The sequence below is a fragment of the Protomyctophum bolini genome (assembly GCF_963924005.1).
Source record: "Protomyctophum bolini genome assembly, chromosome: 13".
Lineage (NCBI taxonomy): Eukaryota > Metazoa > Chordata > Actinopteri > Myctophiformes > Myctophidae > Protomyctophum > Protomyctophum bolini.
This window is the reverse complement of record NC_137874.1, coordinates 19,869,353-19,888,192: the sequence shown is the minus strand read 5'-3', so window position 1 is coordinate 19,888,192 and position 18,840 is coordinate 19,869,353. Positions and strand designations below refer to the sequence as shown.

The 18,840-nt window shown below is 42.8% G+C and overlaps 1 protein-coding gene across 2 annotated transcripts; it reads right to left on the bottom strand.

The window, feature by feature from the left end:
* Window positions 1-2,475: 2,475 nt before the first annotated feature.
* lrwd1 (leucine-rich repeats and WD repeat domain containing 1) lies at window positions 2,476-17,370 on the bottom strand. 2 transcript variants are annotated; one of them, XM_080779475.1, is made up of 16 exons: window positions 17,296-17,370; window positions 15,804-15,893; window positions 15,435-15,669; window positions 14,739-14,858; window positions 14,246-14,392; window positions 14,026-14,121; window positions 13,502-13,900; window positions 12,434-12,566; window positions 11,651-11,757; window positions 9,136-9,346; window positions 8,885-8,957; window positions 8,611-8,751; window positions 7,971-8,074; window positions 6,315-6,476; window positions 5,671-5,780; window positions 2,476-3,119 (listed from the first exon to the last, which is right to left on the bottom strand). In XM_080779475.1, the coding sequence occupies exons 2-16, from the start codon at window positions 15,881-15,883 to the stop codon at window positions 2,970-2,972; spliced, it is 2,268 nt and encodes a 755-aa protein (XP_080635601.1). In that variant the 5' UTR covers window positions 15,884-15,893; window positions 17,296-17,370; the 3' UTR covers window positions 2,476-2,969. The 2 variants fall into 2 exon arrangements, with proteins under 2 accessions (XP_080635601.1, XP_080635600.1); XM_080779474.1 differs by lacking the exon at window positions 17,296-17,370 and adding an exon at window positions 16,529-16,659.
* Window positions 17,371-18,840: the final 1,470 nt, after the last annotated feature.

Below are 18,840 nucleotides of genomic sequence, written 5' to 3'. Positions count from 1 at the left end.
GATCATTCCCACCAAGTTTCATGAAAGTCCACGCATCCATTCTCAAATTTTTTCGCCAACAGACATGCAGACAGACAGGCAGACAGACAGGACTGATACCCTGCGGATCTGGTGTGCAAACAGCAAACCGGTGCCAATTATAACACGATTCACTTAACAAATTCTGAATGGCTTGTGTCTAGCCTATGTGGCAACAAAGTTTAGTCTATCTATGTTTTTACATACACATTTGGTTCTCAAACATTTTCATGTCAAATACCCCCAAATTGTAATGCATACGCCTACCGTTTATTTTTCTTTCTTTAAAAAAAGAATAATCTTGAAACATTTAGAAAAATGTTCTGGGGGTCCCTGGCACAAATATGAAATGTGGGGTTCTGGACATGAACATGTTTCAGAACCACTGGTATAATAGCAAGCACTTGATGCTTTCATGGGGTTGTTGTTACCAGTCATGGATAAAAATGCACATGTCAAGAAGTTAACTGTTAAATCAGTAAATGCACCATGGATTAATGAGGAGCTAAAAAAAATTATGGCTGAGAGAGATCAAATGAAAAGGGCAGCATTGCAATCAGGCAATCATTCTGAGTGGCAGTCATACTGTAAAATAAGGAACAGTGTGACCAAACTAAATAGGAAAAAGAAGACAATGTATTAGGAGATTAAGATAAATGATATTAAGCATGATGGAAAAAAGTTCTGGGCTACCTTGAATAATATCATGGGCAAGAAATCTAACTCAACACCATCCTTTATAGAATGAGAAGGGGCATACATCACCAAACCACTAAATATCGCAAATTATTTTAATAATTATTTCATGGATAAAGTAGAGAAGCTTAGGCAGGGGATGCCCAACCATAGGTGTGAGTCATCATACAAGAATATTAGAGAATGCATAATGAAAAATAAAAATTGTACTTTTGAGTTGAGTGAAGTGACCATAGAAGAGGTGGAGAAGTTATTGTTGGCAATCAATGACGCCAAACCACCAGGTATAGACAACCTAGATGGTCAGCTACTAAAGAATGTTGCCACGTTCATTGCTGCACCCATCTGTCACATCTTTAACATGAGTCTAGGAGGTAATATATGTCCGCAAAGATGGAAAGTAGCCAAAGTTATTCCACTCCCCAAGAATGCAAAGAATGCCTTCGCAGGCCCTAATAGCAGACCAATAAGCTTATCACCGGTTTTAAATAAAATACTAGAAAAGATTGTATTTAACCAAATACAAAGCTACTTCACGGTTAACAATTTGATCAGTGAATATCAACACGCTTATAGGGTCACTCAACAGCCACGGCACTTACAAATGACAGATAAATGGTTGAAAGATATTGATAGGAAAAACATGGTGGGAGCAGTACTGTTACATCACTGAGGATACGTCCCAGGTGCATCCATGCAATGTATTTTTTAGTTATAGTTCTTCTATTTATAGTGACTCATAGGAATAGACTATGTGACAACCAGGTAGTCTGGTGACCACTGGAGACGGGTGACAGCCGGAATGTAGACGGCACCTGGGTGAGCAGTATGGGTTGGCGCCCCAGCATGTGTCCTCCGTGAGGAGGTAGCCCAACAAACCCTCAGTGAGGCCTTTAGGAGGGCCATTCAAGCAGCAAGCGGAGCCCGCAACACCACCTTCTCGCTCGGGCGGAGTCTGCGGAACCATTGCCCACCACTCCTGAATGAAGTGTCTGGTGCTGGGACTCTGGTGCAACGCACAGGTCCTGGGCCTGGTGAGAGCAGGAGGGGCCCGGACAGGAGTCAATCCACAGAGCCTAGTCCTTCCATGCGCCAGAAGCGTACCTCCCGCCCTGGCTGGTTCTGGAATAGTTCCAACGGATTGTGTGGCCCTGGTTTTGCCCTAGTGGGACTGATTGAGGGTAGCTTCTGGGACGTAAGTCGGGACTTGATCACCCCGGCTGGGTCGCCTGAGTGAGGGCCCTGAGGGGTATGATGTTGGTAGACCCGAAACCCAGTTGACCTCAGGATACATCACTGAGGATACGTCCCAGGTGCATCCATGCAATGTATTTTTTAGTTATAGGTCGTCTAAGTACACAATGCAATTATGCAAACTACTTCCTGCTTTTATGATTATTCACCAGTATAACTAGTAGAATTCACATGGTAGAAAAACAAAACACAATTGACTGATCCAGCCAAAATAACTGATCACACACACCTTAAAGGATCGATGTCAACAATAACAGCATTATGAATTATTTCTACTCATTCAGTACCAACCCAGTATTGTACTACAAAAAAATCCCCTATATTGTTTACTTGCACATACAGTACATTTGATATGAAATGTAATCCAACCTGGATGATGGCGATTAAGCCTAGTCAGAAGAACAGATGCTAACAGTAGTCAAAGGTAAGCACATTGATTTATTAACTAAATTTAAAACTAAAATGTGCATCAGCAAAAGTACAAAACGAACTAATTATTTACACAACAACATATGAAACAAAGTAATACCCCAATATGGCAAAACATTGTTTTGAGGATGTTCAAAACTTCATATCTTACATTATCCAAGTATTCACTACAGGAAAATGCTGGCTCATCTGTGACTGGAAATGTTCCAACCTGCACTGCTAGCAGACTGCTGGAGCACTGGTACAACATATGATATCATCATAACTTAAGTCCATAACGGATCAAGTGGAACCACACTTGTGGAGGCCACAGTAGAAGGGTTAAATAAATAAAAAACCCTGAATGAAAACCTGATTTGCAACAACAGAATCTGTAATCTGTTTGATTATCTCACTACAAATTTCCCTTAACAAGGAACAAAGTTTAAGATAATAAAATAAAAATAAACATTTTGGTGCCTTTTGATGCTTCTAAATCAATGGTAGGCTGGCATGCGCTTTAACAAGCCCTACACAAGGAACAGGACAAGCTCCACTATATGGGGAAGTATGCTAAAAGATGCATCGTTTCATCAGGGATTAGCTCTCTTCCACACAACCACCATGTTCTTGTCAGTCAGGGCCACCAGGTACCGCAGGTCAGGATCCATGGCTACGTTGTTGATCGTGGGGCCCTCCACTGGACCCCTGTCTGTTAGCACTGGGGACGGCCACTTCAACACCTAGGAACAAAAGCAGCTAATTATTAATATCCAATCAAATTGCATGGAAAGAAAATTCAGTGACACGTGCTTTGGGGACCTACGGGAGAGAGCCAAAATTCTGCCCATGGGGTTTTAATCGGATCGGTCCGGAGATCATGTGTACCAATTTGTGTGAGATTGGGACAAAATCTGTAGGAGGAGCAAAAAGTGTGTTTTGGAGAAAATGCTAAATGTCAGAAAATCTAACCTTACGGAAATGGGCGTGGCCTATATGGGGAGATGATTCATGACCCAAGGAATCCAGGGAATTTTTTTTTACGACCTACGGTTCAAGAGTTATAAGCCAAAACTTAAAGTGGGCTGTTATAGCTCCACAATGAGGCTGACCGATATAATAAGTTAATTAATTTGAGTAATTATTATGAATCTCCCCTCCAAGTTTTTTAACTATAGTGCTTACGGTCTCCGAGGAAAAACTACTTGAATGTGAGTTTTCGCATTTTCCCATTTATGTCAATGGGGAAATGTAATGCACGAATAAATTAATATCAATTAAACTATATACAACATATCCCGATGAAGCCGGACATGTGGCTCAAGTGCATAGCGTCAAAACTGTGGGAGGAGTAGCGAACCAAACTTTTGGGTTACTCTAGATTAGAAAGAAACTAGAAAAATGCAATTCTGGGTAATTGCAAAGTATGGTTGCCTCCATTGCAACCATCGACCCGATGCCGTCAAGGACACAAGGCTCTGCCAGGACACCAGGAGGTGTTACATTAGAGGCCAAGGCCAAGTAACATGCCATTCAAATGTGGTGCTGTTCAGATCCTGTGTTCCTGACATATGCTCTCGGCCCTGGGACTCAAACTTCGGTCGCTCAATTACCAAGGTTCAATGAAAATAAAAACAGTCTGCACACTGCTATAAGTTCACACTGTTTGTTATTATTACAGATCTCAGATAAATGTTTCAATTCTTCAGGATGAAACAGGAAGTGATAGTGTACAATAATGTCAAGTTCTATCCACCATTTAGACAGCAGGACCCATCTTGACTTGTTTTAGTCTTTGGAGTGGCATTAATGACGGTTTCCCACTTTCCCTCCTACTTGTGAACTGGGTTACGGGTATATTCTTTTTATATTATTCTTAAGAATATTCTCCCTTGAAAGTCCCTGTCCATTTTAGAATTGTTCCTGTTGTTTTGGATTGTAGTTTGTATGTGTGTACTTTCTGCTTCTCTGTTATATTGTTATTATTGTGGTGGCTTTAAGTTTCTATATATTTTAAATGTACCAAAAGTGTAGGAATTATTTATAACCTTATGCACATATGTCTGGCCAGCAAGTGCTCTATGTTGACCTGACTTATTGCGAGCACTTACTATGAGACCTAGCAGATCATGTCTGTGCGTGTGTGTCCCCTTTGTGCCCATATATGGAGCTACGTCCAAATATGGAGTGTGTTGCATCAACAAATCACTCAGCTCCATATATGGGCACAAAGGGCACAGACACTTTGTGCCCATATATGGAGCTACGTCCAAATATGGAGTGTGTTGCATCAACAAATCACTCAGCTCCATATATGGGCACAAAGGACACAGACACTTTGTGGTGCTGAGCCTTCTTGTGGCGGCCCTGTTTTCACTAATTTCACAGTACTACACAGTTCTCACTAATTCGTAATTTATTCTAATTGTTATTGCAATTTACGATCTCACTTCCCGCGTGCGCGCGTCTTACTCGTAGTATTTGTAGATTTACATATCTCATGCTCTGCATGAGTATATTCCTGACTATTGGTGTGATTTGAAGTTGAACACCTCTGGACGTATACAATTATACAACTTAATATTTGATACTTTATAAAACGATCTATATAAGGCATTAACATGGGACCCCACAAGAAAAACGGAGCAGAGGGAGACCCAAAACCACCTGGAGAAGGAGCACAGAGCTAGATGTCAAACAGAAGGGACTGACGTGAAAACAGCTGGAGAGGATGGCGTAAAACAGACGAGGGTGGAAACGATTCATCAATGGCCTATTTTCCGAAAGGAATGTAAAGGCCTAAGTAAAGTAAGTAAAACAATCTAAGGCTCATAGCTCTGGGCAATGGGCATGTACACTCAACCTGCTTCTAGAAATTTCAGGAGGTTATGAGCCAAATTAAGTCCCATGAGCCCAAAAATGGGCCTCACGTGTGTTGTATTACACAATATAAATTAAGCTTTAGCCTGTTAACTGGCTTAGTCTCACGTGTTCAGACCCACATCATAATTTCTTGTAACGGATGGTTTGAATCACAAGTCAGCATGTCCAGGTTTAGCTAGAAAAAAACTCAGGTAAGGGTTTTGCCATGGCTGCCTGGCTCACTCATGTGAAATGAGCACCATCTGGTGGACATTTTGCTGTGTGTTTTACAATAAATTATTTTGGTAATTAAATGTGTTTTGTGCAGTACATTTGACAGTACTTTGGTTTATTTATGCATTTATTTTACATAGTTTCTCACTCCCACAAACACAGCAGCTTGGTCAATGGTGTGGTAGAGCAACACGGTACCTCAGTGGCATTAATGGGACTCCCACTCTGGATTTTGGCTTTGAGGAGGTTTGTGACATGATAGGTCCACAGTTGTCCTTTGTCATCACCACAAACTACAACGGCCTCTCCTATGGTGCAAAGGAGTACACGCACACACGTTATTATATCTAATAACTTGTATTTTGTTCAATCAAGTACATTTTCATAGGCATGCTTATATTCTGTGACATTGACAGTGCTTCACATAGCATTCATTTAGTAACATTATTGAACTACTTCAGTTCAAATGAGATTAATCTCAACATTATTTATCTGCCTGAACAATTATATAATACAAAAATAAAACAAACAGACAGACGTGTCTCCTCCTTGTGTACTAATGATGTGGGCCAGAGTCCAAACTAAATCAAATTTAACGTTTTCAGAATCCTTAGTTATGTCTTTTTACATGTTACATTTTTTTTCCATCATTACATCTATTAACTACTAATGAATTAATTTGAGTCTTGAATAGTGTTGTGTCAAGAGTTACAATGTAAAATATCTATGCTATTACAATGAAAATTAGTAAGTGTTACAATGTAAGTCTTCTGGCCTGCCATATTGTTCTGTTACTGTTAGCAGAAACTTTGATGGAATTTAAGTTGTGGAGGCGGACTCACTTGGACAGGTGTTCAGGGCCAGGTAAGGAATCTCCGTATTGGCCCACTGCAGCTCAGCCAGCACCACAGCACACACCGCTGTGGTCCTCTTGTTATGCCGCTGGGCCTGGGTCTTGCTCCAGCTCCACAAGTAGATGGAACTCTGCATGTGGGACTTGGAAGCTAGATGTGGGGAAGGGAGAGAGTTTAGCAAGGCCCAATCCCAATTCCTCCCTTCGTCCTGGCCCTTAGCCCTTGCCCTTGCTTATGCGCGTTCACGTGAGGGGGAAGTGTTATCTCAATTGTTTTTGGATGGAGGGGTAGGGCCAAGGGCGAGGGATAGAATCCCCTTCGTTTGAAGGGATGTCTCGACGGGACTTAAAACGGAGCAACATCACTGAGGGCTGAAAGGCGGACGAGGTAAGAAGCCTTTTATGTCATATATTATGGAAAAATATTATAATAACCAATATTATTTTAATGTATTAACAATCTGCATCGCCAAAAATATCGCAATCTCTAGCAAAGGTTGCTAGAGATTGGTTGTATCACCGGTGCGCCGGTGATAAAACTCGGATGCAAGCTAGCTTATTAGCAGGCATCAGTCCGACCCCCCAGACCACGATATGTCAACATTTGGAGCCTACTGTACCTACATAACGCTGACGCTGCATAACGTTGGCTACTCGCTGCAGTGATAGCTATGGTTTTATCATGACCAATGTTAAGCTAATCCCCACAAGTTGCAAAACTTACATAACTAATTAGCAATGCTTGTTGTTTTTTCCCCCAGGCAAACCAGCTATGGAAACAGATTGCAAGCTGCTGTACAGACTGTACATTGGATGGAGATGAATCACGATGGCATTTTCATTGATAGAAAGTTACTCTGTTCTTAATGATATTAAAAACAATGACCAGTGACCACAGCCCCTTCTTTCTATACTGTAAATTGTTTTTCCTTTTTCTAACCCTATATCTGTACCCATGCTATACAAACTGTTAATACAATAATCAATGAATCAGGTACAACTGTTGAGCAGGTGTCAGAATGACCTATATAGCTGAATTACATTCTGCATGGTGGGCTACCAACATGAGACAAAATTACAATATATTTATTTCATCATAACCACAGCAATGTTATATTTACGTTCCATCTCTACAGCTTAAATCAAATGGAAAGCAGTTTCCAAAGTGGGTTATGGGCTAAATGATAGTTTGTACACTCAGAGTTAATAGACATTGATATTACAATATAAATTGGGGGTCCTAGAGACAGAAATGCCATCAAAGTTTGGGGACCACTGGTAGTGAGCTTGCAGATCAGCTATTTTTTGAGAACAGGTTGTATATCAATATCTACAAGGGACCTTCAATATTTAGGGACGTTCCAATTCCTAGGGGGATGATTCATCTCCCTACCCCTTGACACTCATTATGTAGGGACAAGGGGAAGGGGCAAGGGCTGAGGGGTAGGGTTAAAAAACTAATTGGGAAAGGGCCTTAGCACTAGTACATATTGTACTTTAGTATTAACTTTTTTGTATTCACTAGTATGTTAATAGGGTCAAGCTGCACTAGGCTGGTTCATTTTGTTAATTTTATTTATTGTGAACGTAAACAACATTGACTTTCAAATAAGGCATTATTCTAAGAGCAATTAGGTTAACTTACCCAGAATGTCATCAGTGAGAAATCGCAGGCTGTCAATGGTGTGGTAGTTGTGGTCCTTGTCCTCTTGCTTATATATAGGGAAGGTAATCTCCATCTCTGCAGATCTAAGGGGGGGGGGGGTGACAAGTGATTGCAGCAGTGTTGGTTTTTGATATTTAGTCGACTAAAACAAGAGTGGCGCGATTACATACAAATTAAATGAAAAGACGAGAATTGCGGGCGCAACCTAGTGCTGTACAAACGGGACAAACCGAGGCGAATATGTATATTCTGGTCTGAACGCAGCTTTAGACTACATCTTTTCTGGCATAATTAACATCGCGTTAAGACTAAGACTAAATATTCTGGAGAAAGGGGAAAAAAAACAGAATTGCAGGTCAAACTTCAATCCTTGTTTATTTTGTTCTATGCATATCTTAATACGGTACACTATCCTGATGTATGTGTGTATTTATTTATACTATAAAACATTTAGTTAACCACTTAAGTGTACTTCAGTGTACAATGAAAATAGCGGATGCACAAGCTCACAATGCATCACATCACGCTGTGATGTTGTGAATTTGTGAACAGCAGCTGCTCTTTTCTTAAAAATGTATACCTTTTGTTTTATATAGTGCACATGGCCCACAACCCTCACCTCTTCATGGTGTTCTTGTCGAGCTGGATGTTGTAGCAGAACAGGCCGTCCTCACAGGCAGACAGGAGATGTGTAGTGGGTGAGTTGGGAGGTAGGCAGATATGCAAAGGGGTTGCAGTGGTCTCCAACACCAGAAGCTGACTGAGCGGGAGAAGGATACGGCAAGGTTAAAAAACAGCACGCTTCTGTCCAATTATCAAAGTGAATCGTATAAGCAAACTTTCGAAGACGGGTCAAAACATGAGGTAAAATGATCCTTAGTAAACTGACTCACATGACTTTGTAGTTGTATTGGCTGTCCACTCCCCCGATGTCCCACAGCACTATTTTATGATCATATGATCCCGCTACAGGACAGGGCAGAAAGGGCAAAATGAGACAACAAAACAAGAAGAAAAAAATAATATTAGGTCAAATGGGTTACTTTTAAGAACATTTAAAGATATTGCCGTTTAGGCTTGCCTATAAAGTCATTATATCATTATTGTTATGATCATGCTTATGAGAGGAAGCAGAGTTACTAACTGAAGAGGAAGTTGCCCTGTCGGGGGCTGAAGTGAAGGACGGACAGGGCCTTGCGGCTGGCTCTAAACTCCCCGTAGGCCACGTTGGCCCTGGGATGGATCAGTTTGACCAGGCCTCTCTTCCCAGCCACCGCTAGGATACTGCAGGGACGCACCACTCCACCACCCTCCCTGGACATCAGCACCGTGGACCAGGCCAAAGAGAACAACTCCTGGGACATAAAATAACAACCAATTACATTTCCAAACTCATTTGAGCCTCAAAACACAAATGTTCCAGTTAAAGCAGTCAATATAAATCTGCCACATCAGACCACATTGCTAAAAGGCCCTACAAAGATACTACTTTCTGTGTTTAACCGGCCTTCGTTTTCACACCAGAAAGCTTTACTGCGATCAAAACGAATCCTGCTGCACATTGTCGGCAAGTGCGCTTGGCAGGTGTGAAGCTTCATTCAAATCCTAATGCGCATCAAAGTGCGGATCACTGCAGGTGTGAATGCAATCGCATTAAACATAGGGAGTGAATGTACCAATGTGGGATGAATAAGTTGTTATTTGGCAAGAAGGAAGGAGAAGGCATTATTACGCAGCGACGCATAAAGATGACGCGTGGACACACGTCGTCTAATGAAGAGATAGAAGCCCAAGCCCTTATTGCAATATGGCCAGACCATCATACAGGCCTATGCTGAAGGAAACGCACACGAACAATGCAGTGTACAGGATATATACATAGCAAGAGAATGGAGGAGATTAGGTTACATCATACATTTGCATAATGTTGCAGGTTGCATAAAGTGCAAAAATCCTGACTGGCTAGCCGCTACTTTATAAATGTTTAAAACAAGTTAGTAAAGTTGTAGAAGACATCCGTTATCGCGCACGCAGGCACACACGCACACACACACGTCCAGTCCCTGACGATACACACTGCAACCACGTTACCATCACTTTACATCCTAAAGTCCTAACTATCACTCAAAGTATATATACTGTATATATATTATTATTTTTAACACATATTTCACTGTGTAGTTTTTTAATTGAACACATTGATAAAGGTCCCTGCTGCGTTTCCAAATGCTGCGGTTATACAGCACAATGTGAAGGCAAACCACAGCAAATTAAATATGCAAGAATCACAACTTCTCCACCCATTCGCTTCGAGTCTACCGAAGTATTTGGTGGGAATGCGACCTTAGTCTCAGGTCACATTCTCACCTAATACTTCGGTAGACTCGAATGCGTATGGGCGGGGATTTGGGGATTCTTGCATATTTAATTGGCTGCGGTTTGCCTTCACACTGTCATTCGCAGCAATTGGAAACGCAGCAGGGGGGGACCTTTATCAATGTGTTCCATTCATAAACTAGTCTACACAGTGAAATCTATGGTAATAAAATTACACTCATAACGTGCATGTGTCGTGCCGTCTGGGGGACCCCCCCCCTCTCTCTCTCTCTCTACGCAAGCAACCACACACTGTTCTTTTGGGCATGGAGGCACAGCGCTGCATGAGCGCACTGATATAACTCCCCAGTCCCCACACAGTGACAGCACGCACAGACAGACAGACAGACAGAATATTCTGTAGGCTATAATAGAGCGCCGCAGTCCCGCCCCCTCTCAGAAAAACGAGTGGCCCAGGAAATGAAACCCCAATGCATTCTCCCATCGGCACTTCTAATATAATTTATTTAAAGACGGTTACGCCGCGGACAAAGCCAACTCGGATCGTGACAAATCATGACAATGAACACAATGTGTGATTTGTCACGATCCGAGTTGGCTTTGTCCGCGGCGTAACCGTCTTTAAATAAATTATATTAGAAGTGCCGATGGGAGAATGCATTGGGGTTTCATTTCCTGGGCCACTCGTTTTTCTGAGAGGGGGCGGGACTGCGGCGCTCTATAGGCTACACTGCAGTGTTTTTATGTGTTTTCTTAAGCAATTGATTAATGTACACGTCCTCATTTCGATCAGGGCTTCAGACAGTCTCCTTATTCGACCACGTCTATCCACAGTAACGGGATATCTTTGCGCTGCGTAAAATATGCCTTCTCCGTCTCCAACTGTGTTCAGCTCCTCACCCGCCACATTGTTTGCTTCATTTCCTTTATTTACTGCGGATTGCATTCACACCTGCACCGAATCGTAGTCAAGTGCGATTGGAAGCGAAGCGTTTTTGGGCGGAGTAAAATGCGGTTCTTTGCTGCGCATTAGGATTCGAATGAGCCTTCACACCTGCCAAACGAAGCGCACTTTCTGAAAATGCGCAGCAGGATTCGTTTTAATCGCAGCAAAGCTCTCTGGTGAGAATGTGACCTCAGTCTGTCTGCCGATAGTCTCTCGACACACACACACACACTCGCACTGTTTTTCCTTTGTTTTGTCAATGGGTTCCCAGATTGGTCTACCGATAGTCAGCCTGGTCTAGTTCAATATGTGGGCATGGTCAGACACCAGTGTGCAGCTAAGTATAAATCAGACTTTATATAAAATGATCACGCACCTCCCCGGGGACTTTATACTTCTTCATTACCAGGCCTGTTTCACAGTCAATCAGGCAAACGGTGTCGCCTCCACAGGTGGCCACCAGGCGGCTGCCTCCAGCGTCACCTGATACAACACAGGAGAGAGTTGCTCATTAGAACATGTACAAACTACAAACACATTTTAACTCACAAGAAAGGCTTTGTACTAGATTCAGCTAATTTCTACATGCAATGAATACAAATTCCTAAGAAATGTCACATATTCAGCATTCACAATATTAAAAAGATATTGACACAAATGCACACCAGAACCATAAAACCAAACGTAAAACAAAATACAGCAGCTTCAGTGCCATGGAGCTTATTCCTAGCCTGTGTTCCAGTCTGATTTGCTGCATTCCGCAGATCTGAAAATGTCACTTCGTAATGGAACCACAGCTAGCTTATTCCCACTTTAGTGAGAGCAGATGTTGCTGCCAATGCCTAGGAATGATACACTGCCCCCTTGTGGTTGACGTATGTTGTCCACAACTCCACATGAACCCATGCATCCCTATTCTGGGTCAAAGATTTTGCGAAAATAGCAGATCTACAAACTTGCAATGTGTTGCATTTGACACTCATTGAGCTTGTAGACTGGCTATTTTCGGCGAAGCTATTCAGCGAGGGAAAAAAAGGAGTGTAGAACCCTGGGAAACTCCGGTCAATGGGGTGTGAGTGATTAAAAGCAAATACACAACGATCTGATTTGCATAGGAATGGATGTCTGAGGCTGAAACACTGATCTGACTGCTGCTCACCGGCGGCAGTAGAGGAATCCTGGCCCAGCGAAGGCTGGAAAGCACAGGCCCACAGCTGGGTGGTGAAGTCCTCACGACTGTCCTGCTTACCATGGCACTGCAGGACGTGGGTGGGCTTCAGACTCAGCCGCTCCTAGGTGGAGTTACGCATGGTTGGGGGGAGGCGGGGGGGTTAGTTGTAAAATGTGAGACAAGAAACACGAAAGGGACATACCCAGTATGGCCCAGAGATAATGCACAGTAATGGTTAAAAGTTTTAAGGTTTAGGAATGGAAGATGAAATCCTGCCTGTATCAGACCCCCAAAGCATTTACATCCTTGGTACACTGTACTTAAAACTAGCTAAAATGAAATACAAATGAATTGACCACTATCCTTAAAAACAATAACTGGAACTACCCATTAGAATGGATTGATGTTCTCTGGTGTATAATGTGCTACAATTTAACTGTGCATTTACACACAGGCAGCCACTCTCTGGTGCCTGAGGACCAGTGCTATGGCCAGTCTCTTTGGTCAAGAGCACTGCTAGGAGTCCCAAAATGCATGTGTCTGAATAAGAGTTCTCAAACTCTGCCCGAACCCGACCAGGTCCGACCCGACGTTTTAGGGCCGGGCTAAAATGTATGCTAATAATCAGTAGGGCCGGGACGGGGTCGATGAAAAAATAATATATATTGAACTTTTTCATAATTATAAAAAAATAGTTCTGTTCCGTCTGTGTATTTATCTATTATGAAGATGGTGTGCCGACTGGCGTTTCACTTTTACTCTGTGTAGATTTCTCAAATTCTGCCCAAACCAGAACAGGCCCAACGTTTTAGAGCCGGGTCGGGCCTAAAATCTATGCATATCAGTCGGGCCGGGCCTCGGCCTGATCAGTTAGGGCCGGGCATTAATTTTCAGGCCCGTTGAGAACTCTAGTCTGAAGTAATGTGGCTGAAAACCAGAGAAAAGTGAACCCACGCTGGTCTGACAGACACTGACCAAGGACCTTGTTGCTGCGAGTAGACTACTGTATATACACATATCTAACAGATAAGGACAAGTAATTGTAACAATTAGTACCTCCATCTTGCCACAAATCAGTTTTCTGGGTGATGCAACATCTGTCTGCAACACAGTGGCCTGAACGTCTTTGTCGACCTCCTTTACACGGTCTTTAGCCTGCTGTTGGCGCTCTTGGGGTTGTTGCTTTTTCGAACTTCCCCTGGGGGTGAGAGGGGCTTGCACTTCTTTTGGGGTGAGAGGGGCTTGCACTGCTTTGCGGGCTGCACCCCTCCCCCTGGTTGTGGGGGCTCTGGTACTTTGGCTCTCTGGGGTGAGCTGCAAACGGCTGGACTTGCGGGGGTTGGCTTCAGCCAGCAGCGATTGGGGATCTGTTCTGGTTATCTTTCTGGGCGTCAAACTCACATTGTTGGTAGCTGCCCCAGTTGACGCCTTCCTTTTGACCGGAGTAGCCATGTTCTGTTGGGACACAATAAATGCTGCCAATTAGAAAAACATCCCAAAATAAATTCCCCCACACAGTTCAGAAATAAGCAACCGATCCAAACTGACATGGTAAAATAAGGTGTCTATTGGAATCTTACACAGTGCTTTTTTGTGTCAGTAGCTTCCCCAGTGTCTTCATCTTGTTCTTTTGGCTCTGTCAAAGAGCGGAGGTACTCCTTAGCTATCCTCTCCACCTGGAAACCACAACAAGTCAACAACTGCTACAGAGGCCACAATGAATCCTGCACAACAAATACGTGGTGGTTTTAAGGCCCAAAGTTGAATGATGGTGTCTGTGATAGTATGATGGTTCATTACCCTCCATCTGGTGTAGTCGCTGATGGAGTTGGGGCCAAATTTAACCTGCAGACGTGCTGTCTTGATGAAGTCTCTTTCTAAGGCAGCCATTTTCTCTTTGGTGGGGGGATCTGGGAGGGAGAAGTTTGACTCCCACACTGCAATTATCTGTCGACCAAAAACAAAGATGTAATAAAATGTAATAACAAAACATTATAAGCCCTATCTGTATTGTAGAAGTTAAAAACCGCCACACCCATGGTTTAGTTACTAACAGTAAAATATCCTCCATTTTAGACTGTCTGCCATCTCCTTTTCAAAATAAGCAACAATAAAAACAAGAAGTTAATGTTATTTGATTGATTATTCTTAAATGCTGTTCACTGGTTTTTGTTAACATTTTATTGTGCTGCACTGGTATCATTTCCAGCTTATTATGCATATAATTTCTACCATAGATTTGACCTTTTCATATCTCAATCCATTGTGCCTGAAAAAGGAACGCAATCCATACCCTGGTCCGGAGGTTCTCACTGTAAACGTAGCGCATGTGGTTGGCCGTGGTGCTGATATCTTTCGCATTGAACATTCTCAGATTGGGCAGCAGCACCATCAGTTTATAATTGTCATTCACCTGAGGAAGATATGTATACTGACTTAACAAGACACTCACAGTAATTATACAACACAGCCAATTAGCCTGCATTAGTCATAGGCAATGGCGAAAGGTGCATCAGAAAGCTTCCTGGATGAGCTTACTTTTAAAAAGTTATCAAATCAAAGACTGGCTTAAATTCCCTTTAGCTATGCTGCATCATCATTTTGGAATAATCTGCAAAAGGGCTTGAAACTTTTCCAGCTGATGATATAAACAGTTAAGTATGGAGGACAGTTTGTTGCTTGGATGCTCTTTGCTCAAGGTCCATATAGCAAGACACCTTTTATAATCCATTTGGAAGTCTGCAAGAACTATACAGTGATTTCTATGGTTAAATAACCCATTCAGGAAGGGAACCCCTTTTGGGGTTCTTGTTGCTATCTACAGTATATAGCAAGAATCGGCCTCAGTCCTAAATGGGATAAAGGATTCATTTTTTTGTTTGTTTTTTATTCATAAATGAGGTACAATATGCATTGTATGTCATATTGCTTTGCAGGAGAAAAAAAAGACCCTTGAAGCCATTAAGAGGGTCCCTGGTTAAGTCCTTACGGTGATATACAGGTTATCCTCCATTTTGAGCTCCTCCATGCTGACGAGTGATTCCAGCGTGGTGACATCCTCCATCTCATTGTTGCTCAGGTCCAGAGAGCTCAGAGCAGGCAGAAGCAGGCCCCGGGGCAGCTCCTTCAGGCAGTTCCCCGACAGGTCCAATCGCTCCAGGGAGGTGAGCCGACCCAGCAGAGGCCCTGGCAAGTCCTGGCACTTCAGACCGAGCCTAGAGAGACTACGTAAAAAGAGTGTGGGTGTAAACGGTCCTCTTTTTAAATATGGTATGTAGGTGGAAAGCAGTCCTGATTTTTTCTAACTACATTCAACTCAGCCCCATAAAAAAACTCCACACAAAGAAAGAATACTTACTTCAGTGTTTTGATTTGTTCCAGTTTGTTGGTTTTTGGAGTGCCTTTCTCCAGCAACAGTTTCTCTGTTATTTTTTCCATTGTGGTACCTCTGGAAAGGACAAAGAAATCAATGTCAGTTCTAGCTCCCTTATCAAGTAATTACTCTTTACTCTCTGTGCCTGAATAAGGAACTGACTGCCAAGCCAATGCCTCATAACACACCGATACAGATACCAGCCAACAACACTCACATCCATCTGCATTAATGCTAATGAAATAGACTGGCTTGATTTAATTCATCTATTCAAAAGGAAATTATCCCCTCCCTTCCCCAACACCTCCATGTGAAATCACAATATGAATAGTGTGTGTAGGTCAAGGACATACCCAACTATCCCCCATTGCCGCATTATTGTCTGCTGCGCCACCTAGGCCTTTTTGGTCATTGTGACTTGTGAGTGAGATGCAGTTCATCCCAAAACAAATGTTTTCTCCTGTTAACCCATTAACTGGGAAAGCATCTGTGTAACCACCATTTGTTGGCTATACAAACATAGCAGATATACAAACTCATAGTCACATATTCACTTTGTGCCATGCTATTAACCTATAGACCTGCTAATTACGGTACAAAGAGATCCAAATGGACCTTAGAGTATGGGGGTCCTTGAAATTATTCACACACACCAGACCAGCTGGCAGCCCCCTTCAGAATTAGAATTTACAAATGCAAAAGATGCTTACCCTCTTGGCCCAAATGTTAGAGAGGTTGCCGGGGTCCTCGTGCAATGTGTTAGTCCGTAGTTTCAATAACGAAGTGTTTTAGTCTCGTAAGCATAGCTCGTAAGTGGCCGACTGGCCGAACGCCATTTCCCCTCCCTCGTTTACTTTACTGAACTACCGGTACCTGTTTACGTTGCGCGTGATTCGGGACGCGCCTATCACTACCGCCATTGGGAACTTAGTTCCGACCGAATCAGCCACTTACAAGACTAAAACACTTCTTTATTGAAAACTACAGACTGATACATTGCACACGAACTCAGGCAACCTCTCTAACATTGGGGCAAGAGGGTAAGCATATTATATTTTGCATGTTTTTGTACATGTTCGGAGCTAATTCTGAAATGGTGTCTCTGCAGTGTACACGGGAAGGGAGTCATGGGACTATGATACACTTGAATGAAAAGTTGAAAACACCACACAGACTTGCATATTATTGTACTACAAACCATACACAAGCAGTCTGGAGCGTCTCAAAACATCGAAGGTAATTAAGCTAAATTAACGTGGAGTGTGTTTTAGCCCCGCTCGGAACCCTACGTAGTTTGTTTACACTAAAGTGTAGTGTAAACAAACTGTACGTAGGGTTCCGAGCGGGGCTAACTTTACTCCCATCTTTTCACCTCCCCATTATGAGGACAAAGGAAAACAAGATAAAATCAACACGTTAACTCAACCACACGTGTATGTTGTATCAATTTGAATATATTAGGAGGAGCACTACTCACCACGCGTGCACAACAAGTTATAAACAAACAATAACAACGCGTAGCGGCTACGCTTTACTTTCTCTTGCTTTCTCCCGGGAAAACTCAACGCCATTTGCGCATGCGTCGAATGTGTTGCCGTTTCCGGCGTCGATGTTGGGGCTTCCGGTAAGCGGATTTCGAAATAAAAGCCAATAACAGTCACCCTTGAGAAAAAAGAAAAGTAAGACTTTATTTATTCCCAGATTTGACATTATAGCCTACTGACTATAAAGAGGTAAATCTTTCCAAAGAGTATAGGTGCCAGGCTGCCAGCTGCCCAGCTCTGATGATGCTACAAATGAGAAGGCTCATCATCTTTTGTTCTCAGATTGGTAGCAGGGAATGGGATAATGAGAAGGCCTTTGTCAGAACTCAGAAGACATCTAAGTTCTCTCGTATTTCCCTTGGGCCCAGCCCATGGAGAGATTTATAAGTAATGAATACAAATTTAAAAACAATTCTGGAGTCAATTGGTAGCCAGTGTAAGGCAGCGAGCTTAGGTGTAATATGTGACCTTCTGGGGCTGCTAGACTTTTAACCAATACAGTATGTATTGGTTAAAATTCTAGCAGCCCGCATTTTGCATTAGCTGGAGGTGGTGTATAGAGGAGCAACTCAGGGTAGTGAACAATGACTTACAATAGTCCAAACAGGAGAAGATAAAAGCATGCTCAGGTGATAAGGTGAGCACCGAAACGGTGGTTGGGCAGCGGTGGCCGAACGGTTTGCGGAGCGGTCTTGATATCGGAAGGTCGCTAGTTCGTATCCCCGGACCGGCACGTTAAAATTACCACAGCTGAAGTGCCCTTGAGCAAGGCATTGAACCCCCACCATAAAATGTTCTATGAGCAGGGCCTGGCTGTAAACAAGTTATTGAGCTTAGTCCAGTTACCCTGGGTAAACATAGTAACTTTGCTTACTTTGAGTAAAAACAGAGATGTGTTTGGGTGAGCCGTGAGTCGCTTAATTACCACTGCAGCGTGACGTCATGTAGTTTTCGGTGGTCACCGTATCACCTAAAAGTAGTATGAATGGGCCTTTTAGTCCCTGCGACATACCAGTATTATGTCCAGGGGGTGTACATGGCCTACAATCCCCCTACATCATGTCCAGGGGGTGTACATGGCCTACAATCCCCCTACATCATGTCCAGGGGGTGTACATGGCCTACAATCCCCCTACATCATGTCCAGGGGGTGCACTTGTAAGCCTATATACATCATGTCCAGGGTTTGTACTTGTAGGCCTACAGCATGTCCAGGGGGTGTACTTGTACATCAAGCTGCCTCACAGAAACAGGAGATAGAATCCTTATCGGCCTCATGGCTTTCCATCAGCAACTCCCTAACTGGTGGTGGCTTCTGTTCCAATTGCCAAAAGCCTGTTGTTGTCTTGGACAATCAGCTGTCCTTCAATTCACACATTGCAGTACGGTCCCTCGTGTTTTACATTTTTTTAAATATATTTTAACATTTTAAAATATTATTATACTGAAAATCAACAGAGAGACACATAATTCCATAT

Excerpts from the sequence above, each read along its gene's own strand:
- lrwd1 (XM_080779475.1), bottom strand. The coding sequence starts at position 15,883 with ATGGAAAAAATAACAGAGAAACTGTTGCTGGAGAAAGGCACTCCAAAA. Across the intron at positions 14,859-15,434 it reads AGGATAACCTGTATATCACC|GTGAATGACAATTATAAACT; the intron begins GTAAGGACTTAA and ends TATCTTCCTCAG. Across the intron at positions 11,758-12,433 it reads GGATTCCTCTACTGCCGCCG|GTGACGCTGGAGGCAGCCGC; the intron begins GTGAGCAGCAGT and ends GTGTTGTATCAG.